The 24,129-nt window shown below is 44.9% G+C and overlaps 1 protein-coding gene across 4 annotated transcripts in view; it reads right to left on the minus strand.

The window, feature by feature from the left end:
* extl3 (exostosin-like glycosyltransferase 3) overlaps positions 1–24,129 on the minus strand; it is a 91,067-nt gene that overhangs the window by 5,592 nt on the left and 61,346 nt on the right. For all 4 annotated transcript variants that reach the window (XM_068021014.1, XM_068020988.1, XM_068020998.1 and 1 more), the window contains 3 exons: positions 12,685–15,374; positions 5,452–5,579; positions 5,100–5,244 (listed from right to left, as the gene is read on the minus strand). In XM_068021014.1, the coding sequence (XP_067877115.1) occupies positions 5,100–5,244; positions 5,452–5,579; positions 12,685–14,817 (2,406 nt within the window). In that variant the 5' untranslated portion in view covers positions 14,818–15,374. The remainder of the gene's footprint in view (positions 1–5,099; positions 5,245–5,451; positions 5,580–12,684; positions 15,375–24,129) is intronic.

Here is a 24,129-nt window from a genome sequence, read left to right on the forward strand (position 1 = left end):
AAGTGCCTGGTGGGGGCTGAGCACACACACAAGGAAATATCCATATTCAACTCCCAGGCCTTGCAACAACAACAACCTGCATTTATATAGCACTTTAAATCTAGTTAAATATCCCATTATTAAACAATATTTGACACCGAGCCACAAAAGGAGATATTACAACAGGTGACTAAAAAACTTGGTCAAAGAGGTAGGTTTAAGGAGCACCTTAAAGGAGGAAACAGAGGCAGAGAGACTGAGGGAGAGAATTAGAGAGCTTAGGGCCTAGGCCAAGGGTCTGCAAACTGCAGTTCCGGAGCCGCAAGCAGCTCTTCAGATATTATTTGTGGCTCCCAAACTTTTCCAGTTGGATCGCATTAACATGAAAAAAACCTTTTAAAAAAATCACGTTAATGAAAGTAAGAGCTGTGTTTTTATTGTGGGGATAAAAGGCTAATCATTATGCTGCACTTTGTGGTTTCAAATTATTATTTTAACGAAAATCATCATGCATTAAATAAACCTGTTCAAGTGGTATAGCGAGACCATGGTTACAGATAATGGTTTTGGTTCGAGGAACAGGTTGGTTTCTAATACAGCTGAGACGATAATGTATTCTGAATGTGCTATTAGAAGCCATTTTTTTTTATCACAAGGATCAATAGCTGAAAAAAATTGTCTTAATTCTATGCAAGCTAAAGTTTGTTTTAAAGATGGCTTTACCACCTGCAGTAGAAAAATCCATTTATCTCAAGATCTGTTATTAAAAACAAAGACAAAAAGAATTTTCAGTTTTATATGTAAATTTCTTACTACTTTTTTTTTTAATCCAAAGTGGAACTTGCTTTTTTTCCATTAAATGAATATGGTTCCCCATTTTTGTATTTGCTTTTTGAGCATGCTTATACAAATTCATGCAAATTGATGCATAGAACACTGGAGATACGAAAAAAAAGACGCAAAAAGTAAAAAAGTGATAACACAAAAGTTGGAAAGCCACGGCCTAGGCAGCTGAAGGTACAACTGCCAATAATGGAGCAATTAATACTGGGGATGTTCAAAAAGCCAGAATTAGAGGCGTGCAGATATCTTGAAGGTTGTAGGGCTGGAGATTACGGAGATAGGGATGTGCGAGGACATGGAGGGATCTGAAGACAAGGATGAGAATTTTTAAAATCAAGGCGTCATCAATGTAGTTCAGCGAGCACAGGCGTTTAGAGTAGCTGGCTTGATGGGGGGGAAACCAATTTGGATTTCTACTTCTGACTGCATAAGACAATTGATCCTGAGCCACTTTGCTGGTCTCTGTTGTTGGACAAGGGAGAAGGTAACAGAAATGTCAGGACCCTCACTCTAAACCATCGTCACAGCCCCTCACTGGAAAACATTTGGGTGTGCACATAATGGAAACCTGGAGCTCGCCCGCTCCAAAAGGCTGTGGATGTTGGGGGTCAATTGGAACTTGCAAGACTATGATTGATAGATTTTTGCCGGGAAAGGATATTACGGAATATGGATCAAAGGCAGGTAAATGGAGTTGAGGTACAAAGCAGCCATGATCTAATAGAATGGTGGAACAGGATCGCGAGGCTGAATGGCCTCCTCCTGTTCCTTTGAGAACACAGGGAGCCTGGGGCTGTGTTGCCCTCCTGCAATTAAGTGAGTCTGGAAGGCAGAGGAAACAAAGGATAGAAAATAAAAAAAAATGTTTGGCAATGCTCAAGGGTATATACTTCAGTGTAAGCAGTAAAGCAAATAAAGCAGATGAGCTGAGGGCACAGACACAAGACAGTCTGATATCATAGCTATTACGGAAACATGGCTTAAAGAGGGACAGGAATGGCAACTCAATGTTCCCGGTTACAGGGTTTTCAGACGAGATAGAGAGGGGGTTAAAAAGGGAGGGGAGGGGGGATGGCAATTTTGGTTAGAGAAGCAACTAAAGCTGTGAGGAGGGATGATATGTTAGAAAGATCATCAATTCAGGCCCTATGGATTGAGCTTATGAACAAAAAAGGGGCAGTCACACTGCTGGGAGTGTACTATAGACCCCAAACAGTCAGAGGGAGATAGCAAATCAAATATGGAGGCAAATCTCTGAGAAGTGCAAAAACAATAGGACAGTAATAGTAGGGGATTTTAACTACCCCAATATTAACTGGGATAGTTCTAATGTGAAAGGAATTGAGGGAACAGAATTCTTAAGGTGCATTCAGGAGAACTTTTTTGACCAGTATGTAGCAAGTCCAACAAGAGAGGGTGTGGTTCTGGACTTGGTTTTAGGTAATGAAGCTGGGCAGGTGGAAGGGGTAGCAGTGGGGGAGCATGGGTGGTAGTGATCATATTTGTTAGTTTTAACATGATTATGGAAAAGGACAGAGATAGAACAGGAATTAAAGTTCTAAATTGGGGTTAGGTCAATTTTACTGAGCTGAGAAGTGATTTAGCAAAAGTGGACTGGAAACAGCTACTTGAAGGTAAATCAGTGAGAGAGCAGTGGGAGGCATTCAAAGGGGAGATTCAAGGGGTTCAAAGTAAACATGTTCCCAAAAAGAAAAAGGGTGGCACAGCCAAATCTAGAGCCCCCTGCATGTCAAGGAGCTTACAGGGTAAGATCAGGCAGAAAAGGAAAGCTTATGCCCAACACAGAGAGCCCAACACTACAGAAAGCCAAGAGGAGTATAGAAAGTTGAAGGGTGAAATCAAAAAGGAAATTAGGAAAGCAAAGAGAGAGCATGAAAGAATATTGGCAAATAAAATCAAGGAGAACCCAAAGATGTTTTATCAATACAGCAAGAGTAAGAGGATAATTCAGGAAAGAGTAGGGCCCATAAAAGACCAAAAAGGTAACTATGTGTGGAGGCGTAAGATGTGGGTATGGTTCTTAATGAATACTTTGCGACTGTCTTCACAAAAGAGGGAGATGATGCAGACATTGTAGTTAAGGAGGAGTGCGAAATATTGGATGTGATAAACACAGGGAGAGAGAAGTATTAAGGGGATCAGCATCCTTGAAAGTGGATAAATCACCAGGGCTGGATGAAATGTCCCCTAGGCTATTAAAAGAAGCCAGGGAGGAAATAGTGGAAGGTCTGACCATCATTTTCCAATCCTCACTGGATACAAGCATGGTGTCGGAGGATTGGAGGTCTGTACCTTTGTTTAAAAAGGGAACAAGGGATAGACCGAAGAATTATAAGCCAGTCAGTCTAAGCTCTGTAGTGGGCAAATTATTGGAATCAATTCTGAGACAGGATAAACTGTCACTTAGAAAGGCATGGATTAATTAAGGATAGTCAGTGTGGACTTGTGAAGGGAAGGTCATATCTGACTAATTTGATTGAATTGTTTGAGGAACAGGAATATAGATAAGGGTAGTGCAGTGGATGTGGTCTACATGGATTTTAGCAAGGCTTTTGACAAGGTCTCACATGGCAGGCTGGTTAAAAAAATAAAAGCCCATGGGATTCGGGGAAATGTAGCAAGCTGGGTACAAAATTGGCTCAGTGGCAGGAAACAAAGGGTAATTGTTGACGGGTGTTTTTGTGACTAGAAGGCTGTTTCCAGTGGCATTCCGCAAGGCTCAGTACTGGGTCCTCTGCTTTTTGTGGTATATATTAATGATTTGGATGTAAATGGAGGGGGCACGATTAAGAAGTTTGCTGACGACACAAAAATTGGCCGCATGATTGATAGTGAGGAGTACAGCTGTAGACTGCAGGAAGTTATCAATGGAATGGTCAGGTGGGTAGAAAGGTGGCAAATGGAATTCAACACAGAAGTGTGAGGTGATGCTTTTGGGGAGGTCAAACAAGGAAAAGGAATACACGACTAATGGGAGAATACCGAGAGGTGTAGAGGAAGTGAGGGACCGTGGAATGCATGTCCACAGATCCCTGAAAATAGCAGGACAGGTCAATAACGTGGTTAAGGCGGCATGTGGAATCCTTTCCTTTATTAGCTGAGGTATAGAATATAAGAGTAGGTAAGTTATGCTGGAACTATATAAAACATTAGTTAGGCCACAACCTGAATACTGTGTGCAGTTCTGGTCACCTCATTACAGAAAGGATATAAGTGCACTAGAGAGGGTACAGAGGAGATTTACGACAAAGTTGCCAGGACTGGAAAAATTGCAGCTGAGGAAAGATTGGATAGGCTGGGGCTGTTCTCCTTGGAACAGAGGAGGCTGAGGGGAGATTTGATTGAGATGTACAAACTTGTGAGGGGCCTGGATAGAGTGGAGGTGAAGGGTCTATTTACCTTAGCAGAGAGGTCAGTGACTAGGGGGCATTGATTTAAAGTGATTGGTAGAAAGATTAGAGGAAAAAACTTTTCACCCAGGAGGGTGCTGGGAGTCTGGAACTCACTGCCTGAAAAGGTTAGTAGAGGCAGAAAAGCTCATCTCATTTAAAAAGGTGTCTGGATGTGCACCTCAAGTGCTGTAACTTGCAGGGCCATTGGCCAAATGCTGGTAAGTGGGATTAGGCTGGGTGGCATTTTTTTCAGCCAGTGCAGACACGATGGGCCAAGTGGCCTTTTTCTGTGCCATAAATCTTTTATGCTTCTTCTGTGATTCTAACTGAACAGTCTGTAAGCATTCAGTCCATGGGCATGCACAATACCAGGCAGTCAGGAGAAGTCCTGTGGAGGACTAGCAGTGACTGTGGATCGATCTTACCACAAGTCATTTTCAGGAGGGTAGGGAAGGAAAGGAAATTGGATATATATTTGACTTTCTCCAATCTTCCCTCCCCTAATTTCCTCCTATAACTGACCACTAGAACTACATTATACCTCCATCTCTCCACATGCCAACTAATGGATCGCACATTTAAGGACTTGAGATGACCAGACAAGTGAAGAAGTGAAAGACACCTTTATTATATTCCAGAAAGCCAGGTGATGAAGGACAGAACTGGAGCCAATCTTTACACTTTTCTAACAATTTATTTACAGAGATACACATTCCAAACATGCAGCTCCTCATCCAACCACCACAATTTCAGTCTGTTCCTTTTTATAGGGACACAAGTGAATCCCCAGTTAATGCCCATCACCTGCATACAATTAAACACAATTAATATACAATTAACAATCTTGGCACAACTTGGACAAACCTTGTGAAAGAATGCAGCGCCAGTCAGCACCATGGAGAGTTCACAGGAGTAGTTGGAGTTGTAGAGCCAGGACTGATGGGCCAAGTCCCAGGCATGATACCTGCCTGGAAAGCCCACAATCCGATCTCTCGCCTCTCGCCAAACCCTGAGGAGGCAGAATATAAATCTCATGATCGATGAGGAAGTCGTCAAAGGACAGTTGCAATGCCACAATCTCCAGGACAGTGAACAAACTTATTCAATTTTCTACTAATTGCTCTACTTTACATAGTCATCAACTTTATTTCAACTCAATTTATTTATTTAAAAAAATAAAATAAACTAGCAGATTATAAAGTTTCACTGTACTCACCGAAAGCCAAACATGATCTCATCGTGGCGAAGGTGGGCGTCATCATCAATAGAAAGAATTGCCTCAGTTTCAATAGTATCCCAGGGTAAGAAACGATTATTTAAACTATTCTTCTCTGTATGAACAACCTAAAGAGAAAATAAACAATTGTAATGGAGCCTTCCAGACCCGAGCATCGCAGCCAATTGAAAGATTTGAAACACAAGGATCTCAACCAACAAGACTATTGAACCAACAGTGACATGTGACAGGGAGTCTTTCTGCACATTCTTGAACCATTGCATGAACCTTCCTGTTGCTGTCTACTCTTCGTTTTGATCTTCCCCTCTTTTGGACTCCGAGGTGACATATCCCTGTGGTTGAGAGAAAGAAGGATTTGCTCTCAACCCTGCATATTCACTCATTTCTGGACAGCCTGAGCGAGGTACAAGAGATGACTCTTGCTCCAATTTCCTCCCCTACCCATTTCTCTCTCTCTGTAGCACCCCATCTCTGCTCCTCACCTTCTTCTACTGACACAAGATCAGAATCCAGCCCGAGTACAGTAGGGATCTGTGGGTGCTCCACATCACCATGTGTTGGCACAGCATCCATCACACCAAAACAGCCTGGAGAGATTTAAAATTGACCTCCCTGTTAAAGCAGTCAGTTCAAAGGGCCTGCAGCCAGCCTAGGACTGAACCCCACCAGCTGATGGGAGCTGAACTCCATTTTCACATGGAACATTCCCACAAAATGATCTGATACGCAATGGCTCATTGGATAGCACTCTCCCCTCCGAGTCAGAAGGTTGTGGGTTCATTTCAGTATAGAAGCTTAAGGGTTGATCTGATTGAGGGGTTTAAGATGATTAAAGGAGTTAGTAGGGTACAGAGAGAGAAACTATTTCCTTTGGTGCGAGAGTTCAGAACAAGAGAGCAGGACCTTAAAATTAGAGCTAGGCCATTCATGGGTGTTAGCAGGAAGCGCTTCCTCACACAAAGGGTACTAACAACTCTCTCCCCATAACAGCTGTTGAGGCTGGGGATCAATTGAAAATGTCAAAACTAAGATTGATAGACTTCTGTTAGGCCAGGGTATTAAGGGATAATGCAACCAAGGCAGATAGACGGAGTTAAGATACAGGTGAGCTGTGATCTAACTGAATGGTGGAAGAGACCTAAGGAGCTGAATGGCCTATATCACTATGATTGCAACTCTGCACTGCCCCAGCTAATTGGGCTGAGATCCACCTATGTACGGTCCAGTGAGTCACTGCATAGGCAGGCTGTGCTGCTGGGGCAGTCACACTGAGTTTAACAGAGGGCTCGGAGAATATTGTCCAGTTAAGGAATGGGGTATGACAGGGAGCATCTGTTGGCTCCTTCGACAGCTGCAAGCACTTTGTGGCCGGTTTGCCTCACCCCAGTGCAGTTCATCAGACACATAGAAAGGAGTGAGCAAAAAACATGCAAACAATTACAAAGAAGCCATTCCTTGGGAACTGCTAGGCTGACGAGCTCAAAGAACCAAGGAATTATTTGTGTGGCCCACAGTCTGTCACGGGGAGAGGAGTGGCAAAGAGAGAGGGACAGAGAGGGGAGAGAAGGGAGAGAGGTGGGGACAAAGAGGGAGGAGGGAAAGCAAAGAAGAGTCTGGGAGGGAGATAAAGGGAGGAGGGGAACAGGGAGACGGAGAAACAGAGAGGAAGGGAAGAGAGAAAATGAAAGAATCATGCACAACAGAAAAAAGGAAACATAAAAGTGACAAGAAAAAGAGGGAGCATTGGCATATATGATAGAAAGCAAACAAGAACAGAGCATGGGTTATATAGAAAGAACGTGTGCACCAGAATCACAGCACAGGAGGCCATTCAACCCATCTATCTAATATTTCCCACTCCCTTGCTCTTTCTCCATAGCCATACCGAAGATATACCCAGGTCCCTTTTGCTGTGAGCTCTCACTAGTGATAGAGAAAAGGAACACAAACACTGCAGACAAAGTGAGAAAGGGACGAAGAATGGAGACCTTAAGAGACAGAATATCCAACCACCAGGCCACTGTGTAACTTACCCAAGGTTTGAAATTAAAGAAGCACAGAATCAAATCATGTCCCTCCGTTCCCTGGTATGGCTCTGTACCCAAATCAAATAAAAATTAGCCCGTTGTGTGTTCAATGTTGGGGGGGTGGGGGAATCCTAGGTAGTGCCAAGATCACTAATCCTGACCTGACCATCTGTTGCAAATAACATGTGAGCAGCTGGGGTCAGCAAGTAATCAAACCTGTGCCACGTTTTAACATTTTCTAATTTGTTCTGTGGATGTGGGCGTCACTGGCAATATTGCACACTGCGAACTGCCCTTTAGGAGCTGGTGGTGAGCCATTTTCTTGAACTGCTGTTGGTTGTGTGATGAAGACAGACTCACAGAATCTTGCCACACAGGAGGCTATTCAGCCCCTCGCATGTGTGCTGGCTCTTTAGAATTAGTCCAATTCCCCTTCAGCAACGATGAAAGAATAGTAATGTATTTCCAAGTCAGGATGGGGTATGACTTGGAGGTGATGGTGTTCCCATATACCTATTTCCCTTCTCCTTCTAGGTGGCAAAGGTTAGGGATTTGGAAAATGCTGTCGAAGGAGCCTTGGTGAGTTGCTGGTGGTGGAGGGAGTGAAGTGGGCTGCTTCAACACAAAAGCAAAATACTCCAGAAATCTGAAATAAAAACAGAAAATGCTGGAAATACTCAGCAGGTTAGGCAGCATCTGTGAAGACAAAAAACAGAGTTAACGTTTCAGATCAATGACCTTTCAACCCCACTTCTGACCTTATGGTGGAGGGAAGATCATTGAAAGGTCATCAATCTGAAATGCTAACTCTTTTTTTCTCTCCACAAATACTGCCTGACAAGTGGGCTGCTTTGTCCAGGATGGTGTCGAGCTTCTTGAGTGTTGTTGGAGCTGCAGAGTCATCCAGGCAAGTGGAGAATATTCCATCACACTCCTGATTTGTGCCTTGTAGGTGGTGGACGGGCTTTGGGGAGTCAGGGGGTGAGTTACCGCAGGATTTCTAGCCTCTGACCTGCTCTTGTAGCCACGGTATTTATATGCCACCTCCAGTTCAGTTTCTGGTCAATGGTAATCCCAGAATGTTGATAGTGGTGGATTCAGCGATCGTAATGCCAATGAATGTCAAGAGGAGATGGTTAGATTCTCTCTTGTTGGAGATGGTCATTGCCCGGTACTTGTGTGGCACGAATGTTACTTGCCACTTATCAGCCCAAGCCTGGCTTGTGTCTTGTAGATGGTGGACAGGCTTTGGGAGACAGGAGGTGAGTTACTCGCTGCGGAATTCCCAGCCTCTGACCTGCTCTTGTAGCCACAGTATTTATGTGGCTGCTTCAGTTGACTTTCTAATCAATGGTGACCTCCAGGATGTTGATGAGGGATTCAGTGATGGGAATGCCAATGAATGTCATGGGGATGTAGTTAGACTCTCTTGTTGGAAATAGTTATTGCCTGACACTTGCACAAATGTTACATGGCACAGAAAGGAACAATTTGCTTCATTAGCTCAGGAGTTGCTAATGGTACTGAACACTGCGATTATCAGTGAACATCCCCACTTCTGACCTTATGGTTGAGGAAAGATCATTGATGAAGCAGCTGAAGATGATTGGGCTGAGGACACTACCCTGAGGAACGCCTGCAGTGATGTCCTGGAGCTGAGATGACTGACCTCCAACAACCACAACCATCTTCCTTTGTGCTAGGCATGACTCCAACCAGCGGAGAATTTTCCCCGATTCCCATTGACTCCAGTTTTGCTGAGGCTCCTTATTGCCATACTCAGTCAAATGCTGCCTTGATGTCAAGGACATTCACTCTCACCTCACCTCTTGAGTTCAGCTCTTTTGTCCATGTTTGGACCAAGGCTGTAATGAGGTCAGGGGCAAAGTGGCCATTGATGTATACAATAAACAGAAGCCTGTCAGACCACCGATTTCCAACCACCCTTGAGGAATGGCCCTGATCTCCTACTCTCCTCCCTAAACGGTTTTTAATCCGATCCTTCACCCTCACCCTAATTCCATACCCTGTAATTATCCCCAATTGTCTCCTGTATGGTACCTTGCCAAACTGCACCAGTTGATCATGCATTATCCTCCTTTCTGAAATCAGTGTTGGCAACTTTGAATTATTTTCACTACATTTAAATATTTAGGGGGAGGCAGGAGAGCAAGAAATGGGAGGAGCGAGTGGTGCGAGATGGGAGGAGAGAGTGGTGCGAGAGGGGAGGCGACGGGGTAGGGGAGGGGCGCGAGGAGGGGAGGGGAGAGAGATGGCGCGCGAGGGGAGGAGAGACCTTACCCTATAGCTCCATCAGTTTATCCAGTGAGTATCAGGTATTTATTCCACAAGGATTCCAGGTCTTCAGCCCCTGCCATCTCTGTGCCAAGTTAGATGGCACCTGTAGGTGACCACAGTTGCTCTTAGCAAGAGAGGAAGTTCAATCTGGCTTCCCTCTCCTGATTGCTTTCCACTGACACTGGCTAGCAGTACTTGGTCACTGGGAGATCAAGTGCAGCCATGGTGCCACCCCTACCCACACCCCCCCCGGCCGCACCCTTTTCAAATAGAAGGTCAACAGACACCAGTAAACTCACACGTTTAAAGGACCAGTCTGGTGTGATACTGGAGGGCAGCAGGCACCTGAGGGACCAAAACTAATATAAGAGTAGGCACCGAGCAAGGAAGAACATTAGCAAGAGTGGGAAATATCTTCCTTAGAATTTACAGCAGAGAAACAAGGTAATTTGGCCTAACATGTCCATGCTGCTGTTTATGCTCCTTCCACCCCTCTTCAACCATCAACATATACTTCTATTCCTTTCTCTCTCGTGTGCTTATCTAAATTCCCCTTAAATGCATCCAAGCTATTTGCCTCAACTACTACTTGTGGTAACGAGTTCCACATTCTTACCATTCTCTAGGTAAAGAAGATTCTCCTGAATTCCTTATTGGATTTATTGGAGACTTTCTTATATTTATGTCTCCTTGTTTTCGTCTCTCTCCACATAAGAAACATTTTCTACCCTACGAAATGCGTTCATAATTTTAAGGATCTCTACTAGGTCACCCCTCAGCCTTCCTTTTTCTGGAGAAAAGAGTCCCAGCCTGTTAATTATATCCTCACAATACTGGTATCATCCTAGTAAATTTTTCTTGCACCTTCTCCTTTGCGTTTATTTAGTGCCTTTCATGACCTCAGTGCTTTACAGCCAATTAAGTACTTTTGAAATGTAGTCACTGTTCTAATTAGAGCAAAACAAACATACAGACACACCATATATATTTCTGGACAAGGAAAGGATTGAGGAGTATTTCGAGATGATGGGTTAATCTATCAAAGGGGATGATGCATTTAATCGACTGATAGTTCTTCCTGAAAATTCCTGTTCATCTGCTGCGGTTTGTGCAGTTTCCCAAGGGGCAGTTCAGACCAGCCTGATGCTATAACACGACAAAACCTTTGTATCAACTCATGCTAGTCTCTCTGCTTTCCGCGAGTGTCCATCTCAGTGCGGCACACAGCACGATGTACCAGAATAGAACGGCTCCATAGCAACCAACGACTGGTGCCTGGAGCCAATTCTCAAGATACCCTTGGCATTGGAGCATTTCCAGGTAAAAATTATACCACACAAAAGCTTTCACTAACGAGGTTGCTAGAAACAAGTGGAAGCCATTTGCTCCTCCCATTTCTTTTTAGCAGCAGACACACAAGTGAAGGAGTAGAGCTATCCTCAAGCAATCTTGCTACCTAGCTATAGAACTCAGTCTTGCACCGAGTACCATTACACCTCACAAATGCAGCACAACCCAAAAAGCACAAAACCACAATCTCGATTTACCCAGGGACATTACTTTGCATCACATCAAGTGGCTATTTGAGCCAAACAAATGAAAGAAAAACCTTGTGTTTATTTAGCACCTTTTATGTTTACAGGTTGTCCTAAAGTGCTTCACAGCCAATGAATTTCTAAAGTGTGGTCACTGTTGTAATGTGGAAACGTGGCAGCCAATTTGCACACAGCAAGCTCCCACAAACAGCAGTGTGACAACCAGATAATTTGTTTAAGTGATGTTGAGGAATAAATATTGGCCAGGACACTGGGGAGAACGCCCCTGCTTCTCTTCAAAATAGTGCCGTAGGATCTTTTATGTCCAATGGAGGGGGCAGACAGGGCTCTCCTGCAGCTCTGTAACCCTCTGACAGATCTGCGTTCCTCCAACTCAGGCTCATCCCTCACTTCTTGTGCCCCACTGGTGGCCGTGCCTTCATCTGTCAAGGCCCTAAGCTCTGGAATTCCCTCCTTAAACCTCTCTGCCTCTCTTTCCTCCTTTAAGTCACTCCTTTAAGCCTACCTCTTTGACCAAGCTTTTGGTCCCCTGACCCAATATCTCCCTCTTTGGCTTGATGTCACATTTTGTCTCACAATGCTCCTGTGAAGGGCCTTGGGATGTTTTACTCTGTTAAAGGTGCTATATAAATACAAGTTATTGTTGCTATTCCCGAGTCAATGAGAGGAAAATTTTCAAAGAGAAATAAAACCACTTTCTTTTGCCCCATTTGTAAAAATAAGTAAGGGAAACCAAAATGGTGGCACTCTTTTACTGGATTTCCTGCAAATGCTTAACCTGGCAGCACCTGGAAATTCAGTCAACTGATTGTGCTTCAGGTCTGTGCATCCAAGTAAGCAGCACTGAGAACAGATAATTTTATTTACATCAGAGATTTATTTATTTGTTAGGCAATTCCAATCGTCCTCTGGGCTCTAGAATTCTAAGGTGTTAAGGGAGCAGTTCAGGATCACAAGAGGAAGTCAAGGAAAACACAATGCAATAGGTCCAAGTGACATTGTGACTTCAAATTGTACAAATTCAGCCCATAACATTACAGAGGGTTAACAATGGCAACGTAATGCACGCAAAATACAAACAATTGATCCTATAGCCTGGTCAATCACCGAGACTCTACTAATTCATGGTACAGATCCCAACTCCAGCTGAGGGGAAGGATAAAGTAACTTGACAAAACACGCGAGGCTCCTTGACTTCTAGAAAGTCAATAGATGATTTATCTGCACAGTTTCAAGGAGATCCTTCCTGAGCCTGGAAGTCTGGTTCTTTTTGACACAGAACATTACTGAACTGAAATAGAGAGATAAACCAGAATAAAAAACAAGCTTACCACAATGGGCACTCCGATATCAGGCCACACAAGGTCTTCGGATGGTGGCTTGGGAGAATTCCACACGACAACAACTTTATTCAAGTAAGGAAGGCCATTCAGCCTCTCCAAAGAGTTCATCAGGACTTCCTCGCGCTCATAGGTCAACATTACAACTGTAAACTGTTCCCTGGGAACATTCCCACCCAACGCAGCTTGGAACTCCTTCCCAGAGCCCCCGGCTCCTGCGCCTATTGGCCGGAACCCTGTCCCGGACCCAAGGAACTTGGCTTCTGAGGGTAAAGTGGGGTCGAGTGGGGTATGTGGAAAGAGGTGGAATGGTCCAGGGGCCAGGTTCCAGGCTCTGTAAGTATCGCGGACAGTGACTGTGAAGTTCCGCAGGTATTTGGGAGAGGCATAGGGTGGCTCGGTCTCAACAGGCCCCAAGTCCAGGTCTCCAGTGTCTGCCATGTTGGGATCAGTGCCAGCGGCCTTTCCTGTCTTATGAGGGATCTCCTTGGAGGGCTCTTCTGCGATGGGAGCGGCAGGAATTTGTATCCTAGTCCGCACGGTGGACAGAATGGTGCTCAGCACGTTATCAGAGGTGGAAAAGTAGGTCTCCCATAAGAAACGGCCCTGGCGTCTCATGTTGAGAAGGTCACTGTCTGAGATACTTCTTAGGAGGAAGTGGACTTCTGTAATGCGAGGCTTTGGCACCACGAGAGCTGCCTCACTCCAGTGTATTGTGTCATGATACGGCAACTGCACATGCTCCCCGAGGATTACTGGGATGGCCCCAACTTCCAAGGCTTCGAAAAGTCTCATGGAACAGCCAGTTGAAGCAATGAGATGGTTGTTCCCCGGTGTTATGATTAATACAAAAGAGGACAATTTCAACAACTCCAGCCTGTCATCCCTCTCGCCACAAAGCGCCCACTCAGTAGGCATGGCGGGCCGAGGCTGGTTTTTGCAGGTGAACTCCACAAGGACCAAGTCCAACTTACTGTCCTGGACAGCCTTCAAGGTGGCGATGATCCTATCATCATAATCGGCTGGAGCGTTGCCCTCAATCTCCTCCTCAAAGGAACGGGCTTCTTGTAAGCTGGACATGAGCGACTCGATCTTCTCTCCCTGAAAGCTGAAGAGATACTTCCTTTTGACCGGAACCTGGGGAGGGATCTCCAGGAAGTTGGGCTCAGACATGGCGTGGATCAGCGGTGAGGGGATGATATCAAACCCGGGACGATACTGCACATCGTAGAAGGTAGACTGAACAACCATGGCCCTGCCTGTGCTGATATTGTAGAGCAGATTCTGTGTCTGGGACCTCCTAGACAGGTTGATGAGAAGATGATTGTGTCCATCCGACCGCCAGTAAGGGAGGGAGTGCAACTGCTTTTCAAGGTCAATGGATTTCAGTGCCGATGAGTCCTGCAGCTCCCCAATCAAGACCATGTAGACACAGGCAACATGGGGATTGTCTGTGATGTAGATGTTAGTCCGAGCAGTTGCCTGGAATGCCTGTTTAATTAATGGATCGATAAAAGCACTGAATTGGTACTGGTCCAGTGGGTAGATGTAAACGGGAAATCCAGATGTAAGCGGACAGCGGGAATAATCGAAGCAAGAGTACAAGCGGCAGCTGTTGGGGGACTTTGGCAATGGGAAGTTGGTCTCGTCTTTCTCTGGCAACAGGCGGATTGGCAGCGAGAGCTTTGGCTGGTTCTGAGCCACCAGCTCCTTGTAGGAGTGCTCGGTTTGGCTGATGACGTTTTTGAGCTGCAGCAGGTCCTGCTTGGCATTCTCGATGCTCTTCTTACAAGACTCGATCTTCAGGTTGAGTTTGGCAATTTCGCTGTTGAGTTCCTGCCGCTTGGCCTCAAGCTGGAGTAGCTCCTCACTGACCGACTCTCGGATGCGGCACAGGTCTTGCACGTGCTTGACTTCGCACAGGGCATTGCCCGAGCGTGGCTCGAAAATGCGGGGGCCTGAATCATCGAGATTGTCGATGGTGGTCAGGTAGTAATGAGCAATCAGTGGGAAGAAAACCAGTATGATGAACAGGGTGAAGCTGAGCCAGGTTAATCGGATGCGATTGGACAATCGTAACATGCATGGCTGCCCTACATTCCCAACAACTCCGTTCCGGAGCATGATATAAATCGGCAAGAGTTATGGGGAAAAAAACGGTTTTTAAATTAAAAGAAAGAGAGAGAGGGGGAAGAAACCCTCTCACAATCACAATCACGTTTGATCAGAAGCCATGACGGGGAAATCTAACCTCACTCGCTGCCCAAAGGGTCACTGTGTACTTTCCTTTAGATATTTCCCATAAGCCGCTCACAACTTAACACCAATAGAATGGAAATTTCATTTTCTTGCTTCTTCCTCCCATGAAATGTCTCTCTCTCCTCCCGAGGCTGCTGAACAAACCAGAATCAATCAGCGTATGCCTTCAGCTCACTGTAGCCACTGGCGGTGCCATTGCCATGACGATGAGAGGTCTCAGAGGACCACAGCAGACGCCTGTTAAGCCGGCAGTCTCCATCAGTGGCCCTCAGCATCCTGAGCTGGCAGTCGACAAAATATCCACTATCCTAAGATATTCATCAACCACGGCTACAGCAATGAGCAGGAGGCGGCAGGTAACCTCGTCCTTTGCCCCCTCTCTCTTCTCACATCACTTCAACTTTGGTTAGCGACATCACCAGCTGCAATAGAAGAGGTTTCAGGTTAGTGATTTCATACAAATCAAGCTTTTTGAACATCGCTGATGAGGGCTGCATCTATCGATGCTGCTCATTTATTTTAAATCAACAAGGCTGAGAGTTTATGAGCCGTAGTTCTCATCCACCTATTTAAATCCCTCAATGGCCTTTTACCTCCCTATCTTGGTAACCTCCTCCAGCCCCATAACCCTCTGCCCTCCTCTAATTCTTGCCTCTTGAGCAGCCCCAATTTTCATTGCTCCACCATTGGCAGCTGTGCCTTCAGCTGCCTAGGCCCTAAAACTCTTAATTCCCTCCCTAAGCCTCCCCTCCTCACTTCCAACCTCTCCTTCCTCAAATCACTCTTTAAAATCTACCTCTTTGACCAAGCTTTTGGTCATCCGTCCTAATATTTCCTTAATTGGCAAATTTTACTTGCTAATCACTCCTGTGAAGCAGTTTGGGACATTTTACTCTGTTAAAGACACATTGTTATTGTACCCAGTGATTTAGACTAAAATTGAAGCAACAGAATTACTTATACAGAGGTTATAATTGCTGACAGCAAGGATTGGGGTGCCAGGGAGGAGTTAAAGGGGTATTGTATTTCCTGAAGGTGTGTGGTGAACTACCTGGAAGCGTTGAATAAAGTCAAACCACCACCAATGCCACAGATGTTTCCAGGCCATTGTATTTGTGCGGAAGAATCAGCAATCCAAAGCTAATCCCACAGACCTGTATTTGATCTGCTTCATATATTTATCCAGTTCTCCTTTGAAGCAGGACATGCTTTGAAGCAATGACCATTTTCCAAACTGATTCAAGTGCATCATTTATTTGCAAACAAATAAACTTGCCTAAACACTTCTTTTGTAAAACAAGAAAAACTTGTATTTAGAAAGCAGCTTTCACATAGTAAAATGTCCCAAGACACCTCACAGGAGCATTATAGAACATAAGGGCGGCACAGTGGCGCAGTGGTTAGCACCGCAGCCTCACAGCTCCAGGGACCCGGGTTCGATTCCGGGTACTGCCTGTGTGGAGTTTGCAAGTTCTCCCTGTGTCTGCGTGGGTTTTCTCCGGGTGCTCCGGTTTCCTCCCACAAGCCAAAAGACTTGCAGGTTGATAGGTAAATTGGCCATTATAAATTGTCACTAGTATAGGTAGGTGGTAGGGAAATATAGGGACAAGTGGGGATGTTTGGGAATATGGGATTAGTGTAGGATTAGTATAAAATGGGTGGTTGATGTTCGGCACAGACTCGGTGGGCCGAAGGGCCTGTTTCAGTGCTGTATCTCTAATCTAATCTAATCTAAAATTTGACATCGAGCCACATTATAAAATATTAGGGCAAATGACTGAAAGCTTGGTCAAAGAGGTAGTTTTTAAGGAACACCTTAAAAGGAAGAAAGAGAGGTAGAGAGCTGGAGAAATTTAGGGAGGCAATTCCAGGGCTTAGGGCCTCGGCAGCTGAAGGCACAGCGACCAATGGTGCAGCAATTAAAATCAGGAATGGGCAACAGGTCAGTATTGGAGGAGCACTGATATATTGGAAGGTTGTGGGGCTGGAGGAGGTTCAGAGATAGGGAAAGGCGAGACCACGGAGGGATTTGAAAACAGGGACGGGAATTTTAAAATCAAGGCATTGCTTAATCGGGAACCAATTAGTGTAGGTCAGTGAGCACAGGGGTAATGGGTGAATTGGAACTAAGAGGAGGAGTCAGGACACGGGCAGCAGAGTTTTGAATTTGGGGAGGGTAGAATGTGAGAGGATGGGGTAGAATGTGGGAGGTTGCCCAGGAGTGCTTTGGAATAGTCAAGTCTAAAAGTAGCAATGGCATGGATGAGGGTTTCAGCCGATGAGCTGAAGCAGGGTGTCATGCCCAGTAAAGACACATATTCCTAACATTTAAGATATGAACTTTATTCAATGTGGACTCTTTGAAATTGACTCTTTAAAAAAATGGACAATGCACTGCAAAGATGGTAGCCGAAAGTCAGATGACCTGGCCGTGTATTCAAAAACTACCTCACGAGAAAAGTAAAAGTGAAGTCAGTGTGCATTTACTGAAGAATCAAACAGTCAGAATCCAGCAAATTAGATTCAGAACCCACTAAGGACAAAGTGCAGGAGGAGAACCTCCTCACAGGGGCAAAAAACAGTTTACCACCTGCTGTCACACTAGAGACAAGAATTATCAATGTGCCAGAACCTGAACTGTTAAATCCATGTGTTGTGGAAGCAGCAGTTAAGGGGTTGAGGCCTGTACAGGCAGTGAAATTTAACAGCGAGAAACAATGCAGTAATGCAAATTTGCATATTACAAACCTTGGAACAGAAAAGATGCCTCTACAACAGCCTTTGAAATTCAATCCCTTCAAGGACTAAAAAGCTAAACTTGAGTTCCCACTTAGCCCAAAGCTCACCAAAAACCACGTTTGTTGGTATTAAGATTCCTCAAGTACTACAAACAAATGCTAGAGAAATCCAACCCCGTTTGACACCACATAACTGAGATTTAAAAGTGGGAAACAGACAGATGGCATCATGGTTTCTAAACAAAAGCCTTCCTAGGGCCAAACCTCAACACCCAAAAAAAAAAAATTCAATTATAATTGTGCCTCATGCAAAAAAAAGGCGATGAGAAACTCAAACAGGAAATGGCTGTTGCAGACAATACTGCTGTATCAATTGTAAGATTGAGGTGTGGATGTCAAAATGAGTGTAGAATGTGTGTATTTTGGTGCAGCTGGGGTGTAAAGACATATATTACTAACTTTTAAGATACGAAGATACAAACTTTAATCAATGTGGACTCTTTGAAATTGACTTTTTCTTTTATAAAAAAGTAGACAATGTGCTGCAAAGATGGCCACCAAAGGCCAGATGGCCTGGTCTTGTATTCAGAAACTGCCTCACTGTCTCAAAAGGACAAAAGGATATATTCCAGACTAAGAGATGTCGACTGCACCCATCCTGAAGCCATCAAGACACACTCCTGAATTGAAACGTCTCCTTCGGAGATAAAGGTGGTGTGATGCAGCCACATCATAACACAAAGATACTCATCCAGACATCAACAGACAACTATGGATTCCACATCCTGATCCATTGTGTGATCACACCAGGGGAGAAGGCCATGTATCAAATAACAGAAATGCTAACGTGATGAATTTTAACCTTAAAAGTAAACTCTCTGGAGAGAGAGGCAGAGATCACAGCAACATCACAGAAGGCTAGGGGCTGTGGAAAGATCCAGCCTTAAAAAGAACAAGGGGAAGCCCTACTGCTAATTCTACACTTCAACTTGGTGCAGCAGTGAAATGAAAGTGTCTGCCACCTCCAGTCTGAAATCTTAACCACCAGAAATCTACAAAACCTCAATAAGTACAAGACTACAAACACCCAGGCCTGCACCTTTAAAAGAGACTGTACCACTTAGAAGACCACTTGGGCGGCACAGTGGTTAGCACTGCAGCCTCACAGCTCCAGCGACCCAGGTTCAATTCTGGGTACTGCCTGTGTGGAGTTTGCAAGTTCTCCCTGTGTCTGCATGGGTTTCCTCCGGGTGCTCTGGTTTCCTCCCACAGCCAAAAGACTTGCAGGTTGCTAGGTAAATTGGCCATTATAAATTGCCCCTAGTATAGGTAGGTGGTAGGGAAATATAGGGACAGGTGGGGATGTGGTAGGAATATGGGATTAGTGTAGGGTTAGTATAAATGGGTGGTTGATGGTCAGCACAGACTCGGTGGGCCGAAGGGCCTGTTTCAGTGCTGTATCTCTAAATCAAATCAAATCAAGATTCAGCAGGTTTACAGTAAACTACAAACATCTACCACACCTTGAACTTTTACCCTTTACCTTCTATCTTCTCTTGAGAGTGCATGTGCGCATAAGTGGTGTAGTGAACATTTCAGGGAACGAATATTGTTCAATAAATAGTTAATCTTCTGTTTTAAACCTACAAGAAAACCTGTCATTTGTCTGGTTATTTGACCCTAAAAACACTCAGGGACTAACTCATTATTTTAAATAAAACACGATTGTGGTCAGTTGGGAGGTAAAATGTAAGAACCATCCACATCACTTACCACCTGTCCATAAAAAGGAGCAGGGTCGGGTGATGGAGGTGGAAATGGGCAGTCTGAGTGATAGTGAGGATATGTGGTTAGAAGCTCATCAAGGTCAAATATGACACCAAGGTTGCGAACAGTCTGGTTCAGCCTCAGACAGTTGCCAGGGATAGGCAGGGAGTCAGTGGCCAGGGAATGGAGTTTGCGGCAGGAACCAAAGACAATGGCTTTCTTCTACCCAATATTTAGTTGCAGGGAATTTCTGCTCATCCAGTACTAGATGTTGGACAAGCAATCTGACAATTTAGAGGTGATGGAGGATCAAGAGAAGTGGTGATGAGGTAGACCTGGGTGTCATCAGCGTACTTGTGGAAACTGATGCTGTGCTTTCAGATGAGGTCGGTCAGGGACAGCATGTCAATGAGAAACAGGAGGTGGGGGGGAGGGGGGAAGGGCCAAGGACAGATCCGAAGGGGGTACACTAGAGGTAAATGTGTGGGAGCGGGAGGAGAAACCATTGCAAGTGATTCTCTGGTTACGACTGGATAAGAATGGAATCAGCTGATCGCAGTCCTACCAAGTTGGATGACAATGGAGAGGCTGTGGAGGGGCATGGTGTGGTCAAACCTGTCAAAGTCAGAGTCAGGTCAAGAAGGATGAGGAGGGCAAGTTTACCTTTGTCACAGTCACAGGGGATGGCATTTATGGGTTTGATAAGAGCCATTTTGGTACTGTAGCAGGGCGGAAACCTGATTGGAGGGATTCAAACATGGTGTTCGGGAAAAGCTGGGCATGGATTTGGGAAGTGCCAACACTTTCAGTGACTTTGGAGAAGAATGGGAGATTGGAGCTGGGCTGGAAGTTTGCAAGGACTGAAGGGTCAAGGGCTGTTTTTTTGAGAAGGGCAATGATGGCAAATTTGAAGGAGAGGGGGACAGCACCTGATGAGAGACAATGTGGAAGGAAGGAAGGGGAGATGAATTGTTAGCAATTTGGTGAGAAAAGGTTTGAAGCAGTAGGAGGTGGGTCTCAAGGACAAGATGAGCTCAGAGAGGGCATGAGATAAGATAGGAGACAAACTAGAGAAAGATGCGAGTTCAGAGCTAGGGTAGGGGGACTTTAGAGTCATAGAGTCGTACAGCATAGAAACAGGCCCTTTGGCCCGCCGCATCCATGCCGACCATAATGCCTATCTATACTAATCCCACCTGCCTGCATTAATTCCATATCCCTCTATGCCTTGCTCATTCAAGTACCTGTCCAGATGCCTCTTAAATGTCGCTACTGTTCCTGCCTCCACCACCTCCTCAGGTAGCTCATTCCAGATACCCACTATTCTTTGTGTGAAAAATTTACTCCTTTGATCCCCTTTAAACTGCCTCCCTCACCTTAAATCTATGCCCTCTAGTTTTAGTCACCCTTACCATGGGAAAAAGACTCTGGCTATCTACCCTATCTATGCCTCTCATAATTTTATATACCTCTATCATGTCCCCTCTCAGCCTCCCTCGCTCCAGAGAAAACTGACCCAGCCTATCCAATCTCTCTTTAAAACTCAAGCCCTCCAAACCAGGCAACATCCTTGTGAATCTTTTCTGCACCCTCTCTAGCTTAATCACATCTTTCCTGTAGTGCGGCGACCAGATCTGCACACAGTACTCCAAATGCGGCTTAACCGTTATGTACAACTGTAACATGACGTCCCAACTCTTGTACTCAATGCCTCGGCCGATGAAGGCAAGCATGCCATACGCCTTCTACACCACCCTGTTTACCTGTGTTGCCACTTTCAGGGAACTATGTACTTGCATACTTTAGAAGAAGTTTGGGCCAATGAGCTAGGGTAAGGGAGGGACACAGACAGCTAATCGGATGGTCTCAATCTTAGTGACAAAGAAATGCATGAGCTCTTCGCACTTGTTGGAAGTGAGGGCAGAGGGGAAGGGGAGAGGGGTTTAAGAAGTCAGTTGCAGTGTAGAAAAGAAGCCGGGGCTATATTTGCATTCCAAGATGATTCTGGAATTATGAGCAGTTTTGACAGACAAGAGCAGGGACCGAGAGTGCTTTATGTGGTCCAACCAGATCTGGCGGAGAATAGCTAAACCAGTTGATCTTGCGAACACACGAATTAGGAGCAGGAACGCCATATCCATTCAAGTCTGCATCACTTGGACTTAAGGGACTCAAGATGAGGGCACTACCGGGGTAACTGCCAGGACAGAGTAAGTATGATTTTAATGAGGACTAGGACAAAGGTAGAGGTGTGGTTGAACAGATCGGTAGCTGCAAAACGTTTGTGGTGAATGGAGGGCCATAGGCCGGACAGTTGGGATTTTGTAGGTCAGTTGTAAGTGAAGTGGGAGTGTTTTTTTCAGGGCTGGACACAGAAGGAAGTGGGATTGGGAGGGGAAGTGGAATGTGGGTGGAGAGCAATACAAGGAAGACAACAGTTTGCAGTAAAGAAGCTGAGGGCTATCTTTGCATTCAAGATGATCCTGGAATAGTGAGTATATAAATATTTGTATTTCTCTGGACTTGTGTAGTTCCTGATCACACGGAGCACGATTCCCCACACATGCTTTTTCCAGGTCCTTTTCCCAAGGAAATATTTTTCACACAGCAGCCCTGAATTTTTTTTGATTAAAAACCAGAGTTAACAGAGTGCAACATTGGAAACTGTGGGGAGAACAGATATCTTGTGGTTGTTTACCATGTTTATGATGGGACGATTTCCATTTTAAGCTCCCAGACCAAATATTGCACTGGTTAGATACAAACAGAACGGAAGAGAGCGAGAGGAATCAATCCAGTGTGACAGAGAGACGGAGAGAAAGAGAGAGCAGATTAAGAGATAAAGGGCTGTTAAGAGTCAAATACGTTGCTGAGAGACTGGAGTCACATATAGACCTAAAGGAAATTAATGAACCAGTGAGAATTTTACAACAATGCGACAGCTTCATGGTCACTTTTCCTTGTTTGTCTTTCCAGGATTAAAAAAAAATAACTCAATTCAAGTTCTCAAACTGGTGGGATTTGAACTTCTGTTCTCTAAATCACTGGTCCAGTAACACAACCACTGCACAAAACCAAGATTGATTTTTTAAAAAGAGGCTAATAGAACTTGAAATAAGCACGGCCATTTAACTGGGTAATCCCATCCATTAGACATGGACTCCAATCAGAGAGAAGAGAGCAAGTGGTTATTCACTTGCTTCCTCTGACCTATAAATTGATGAGGTCGTCTGAAGCGAGAGTGACCGACAGCCACAGTACATTCTCAAGGCAGAGAGAAGACACTTTGCTGCTTCCTGTCATCACTCACTACACTTCGCCCAAAGCTTTCGAACATACGAACATAGGAATTAGGAGCAGGAGTAGGCCCCCCGGCCCCTCGATCCTGCTCCGCCATTCAACAAGATCATGGCTGATCTGATTATAACGTCAACTCCACAGTCCCACCTACCCAGATAACCTTTCACCCCCTTGCTCACCAAGAATCTATCCACCTTTGCCTTAAGAATATTCTAAGACTCTGCTTCCACTGCCTTTTGAGGAAGAGAATTCCAAAGACCCACGACCCACTGAGAGAAAAAAATTCTCATCTCGGTCTTAAATTGGCGACCCCTTATTTTTAAACAGTGACCCCCTAGTTCGAAATTCTCCCACAAGAGGAAACATCCTTTCCACATCCACCCTGTCAAGATCCCTCAGGATCTTATATGTTTCAATCAAACCGCCTCTTAGTCTTCTAAACTCCAGCGGATACAAGCCTTGCCCGTTCTGGGCCGATATGCGACTCCAGACTCACACCAACGTATTTGACTCTTAACAGCCCTCTGTCTCTCAATCTGCTCTCTCTTTCTCTCAATCTCTCTGTCTATTTCTATCCCTTTCTCTGTCACACTCCAGTGGATACAAGCCTAGCCCGTCTAATGTTTCCTCATAAGACACGCGCTTATTCCAGGTATTAGTCTAAGAAACCTTCTCTGAACTGTTTCCAATGCATTTACATCCCTCCTTAAATAAGGAGACCAATACTGTAACACAGTACTCCAAATGTGGCCTTACCAATGCTCTGTATAACTGAAGCATAACCTCCCTACTTTTTGTATTCAGTTCCCCTCGCAATAAACATTCTACTAGTTTTCCTAATTACTTGCTGTACCTGCATACTAACCTTTTGCGATTCATGCACTAGGACACCCAGATCCCTCTACATCTCAGCTCTGCAACCTCTCACCATTTAGATAATATGCTTCTTTTTTATTCTACCTGCCAAAATGGACAATTTCACATTTTTCCACATTATACTCCATTTGCCAGATCTTTGCCCACTCACTTAATCTATCTGTAGCGCTTTGAAGACTCTATGTCCTCTTCACAACTTACTTTCTTATCTATCTTAGTGTTATCAGCAAATGTAGCAACCATACCTTCGGACCCTTCATCAAAGTCATTTATATAAACTGTAAAAAGTTGAGGCCCCAGCACAGATCCCTGTGGCACACCACTTGTCACATCTTGCTAACCAGCAAATGACCCATTTATGCCCATTCTCTGTTTCCGGTTAGCTAGCCAATCCCTCTCTCCCGCACGCCCTTCTCCTCCTCTCCCTCTCTCCCGCACGCCCTCCTACGCCTCTCCCTCTCCCTCTCGCCCGCCCTCCTCCTCCTCCTCCTCTCCC

This window comes from Heterodontus francisci, chromosome 3, assembly GCF_036365525.1.
Source record: "Heterodontus francisci isolate sHetFra1 chromosome 3, sHetFra1.hap1, whole genome shotgun sequence".
Classification (NCBI taxonomy): domain Eukaryota; kingdom Metazoa; phylum Chordata; class Chondrichthyes; order Heterodontiformes; family Heterodontidae; genus Heterodontus; species Heterodontus francisci.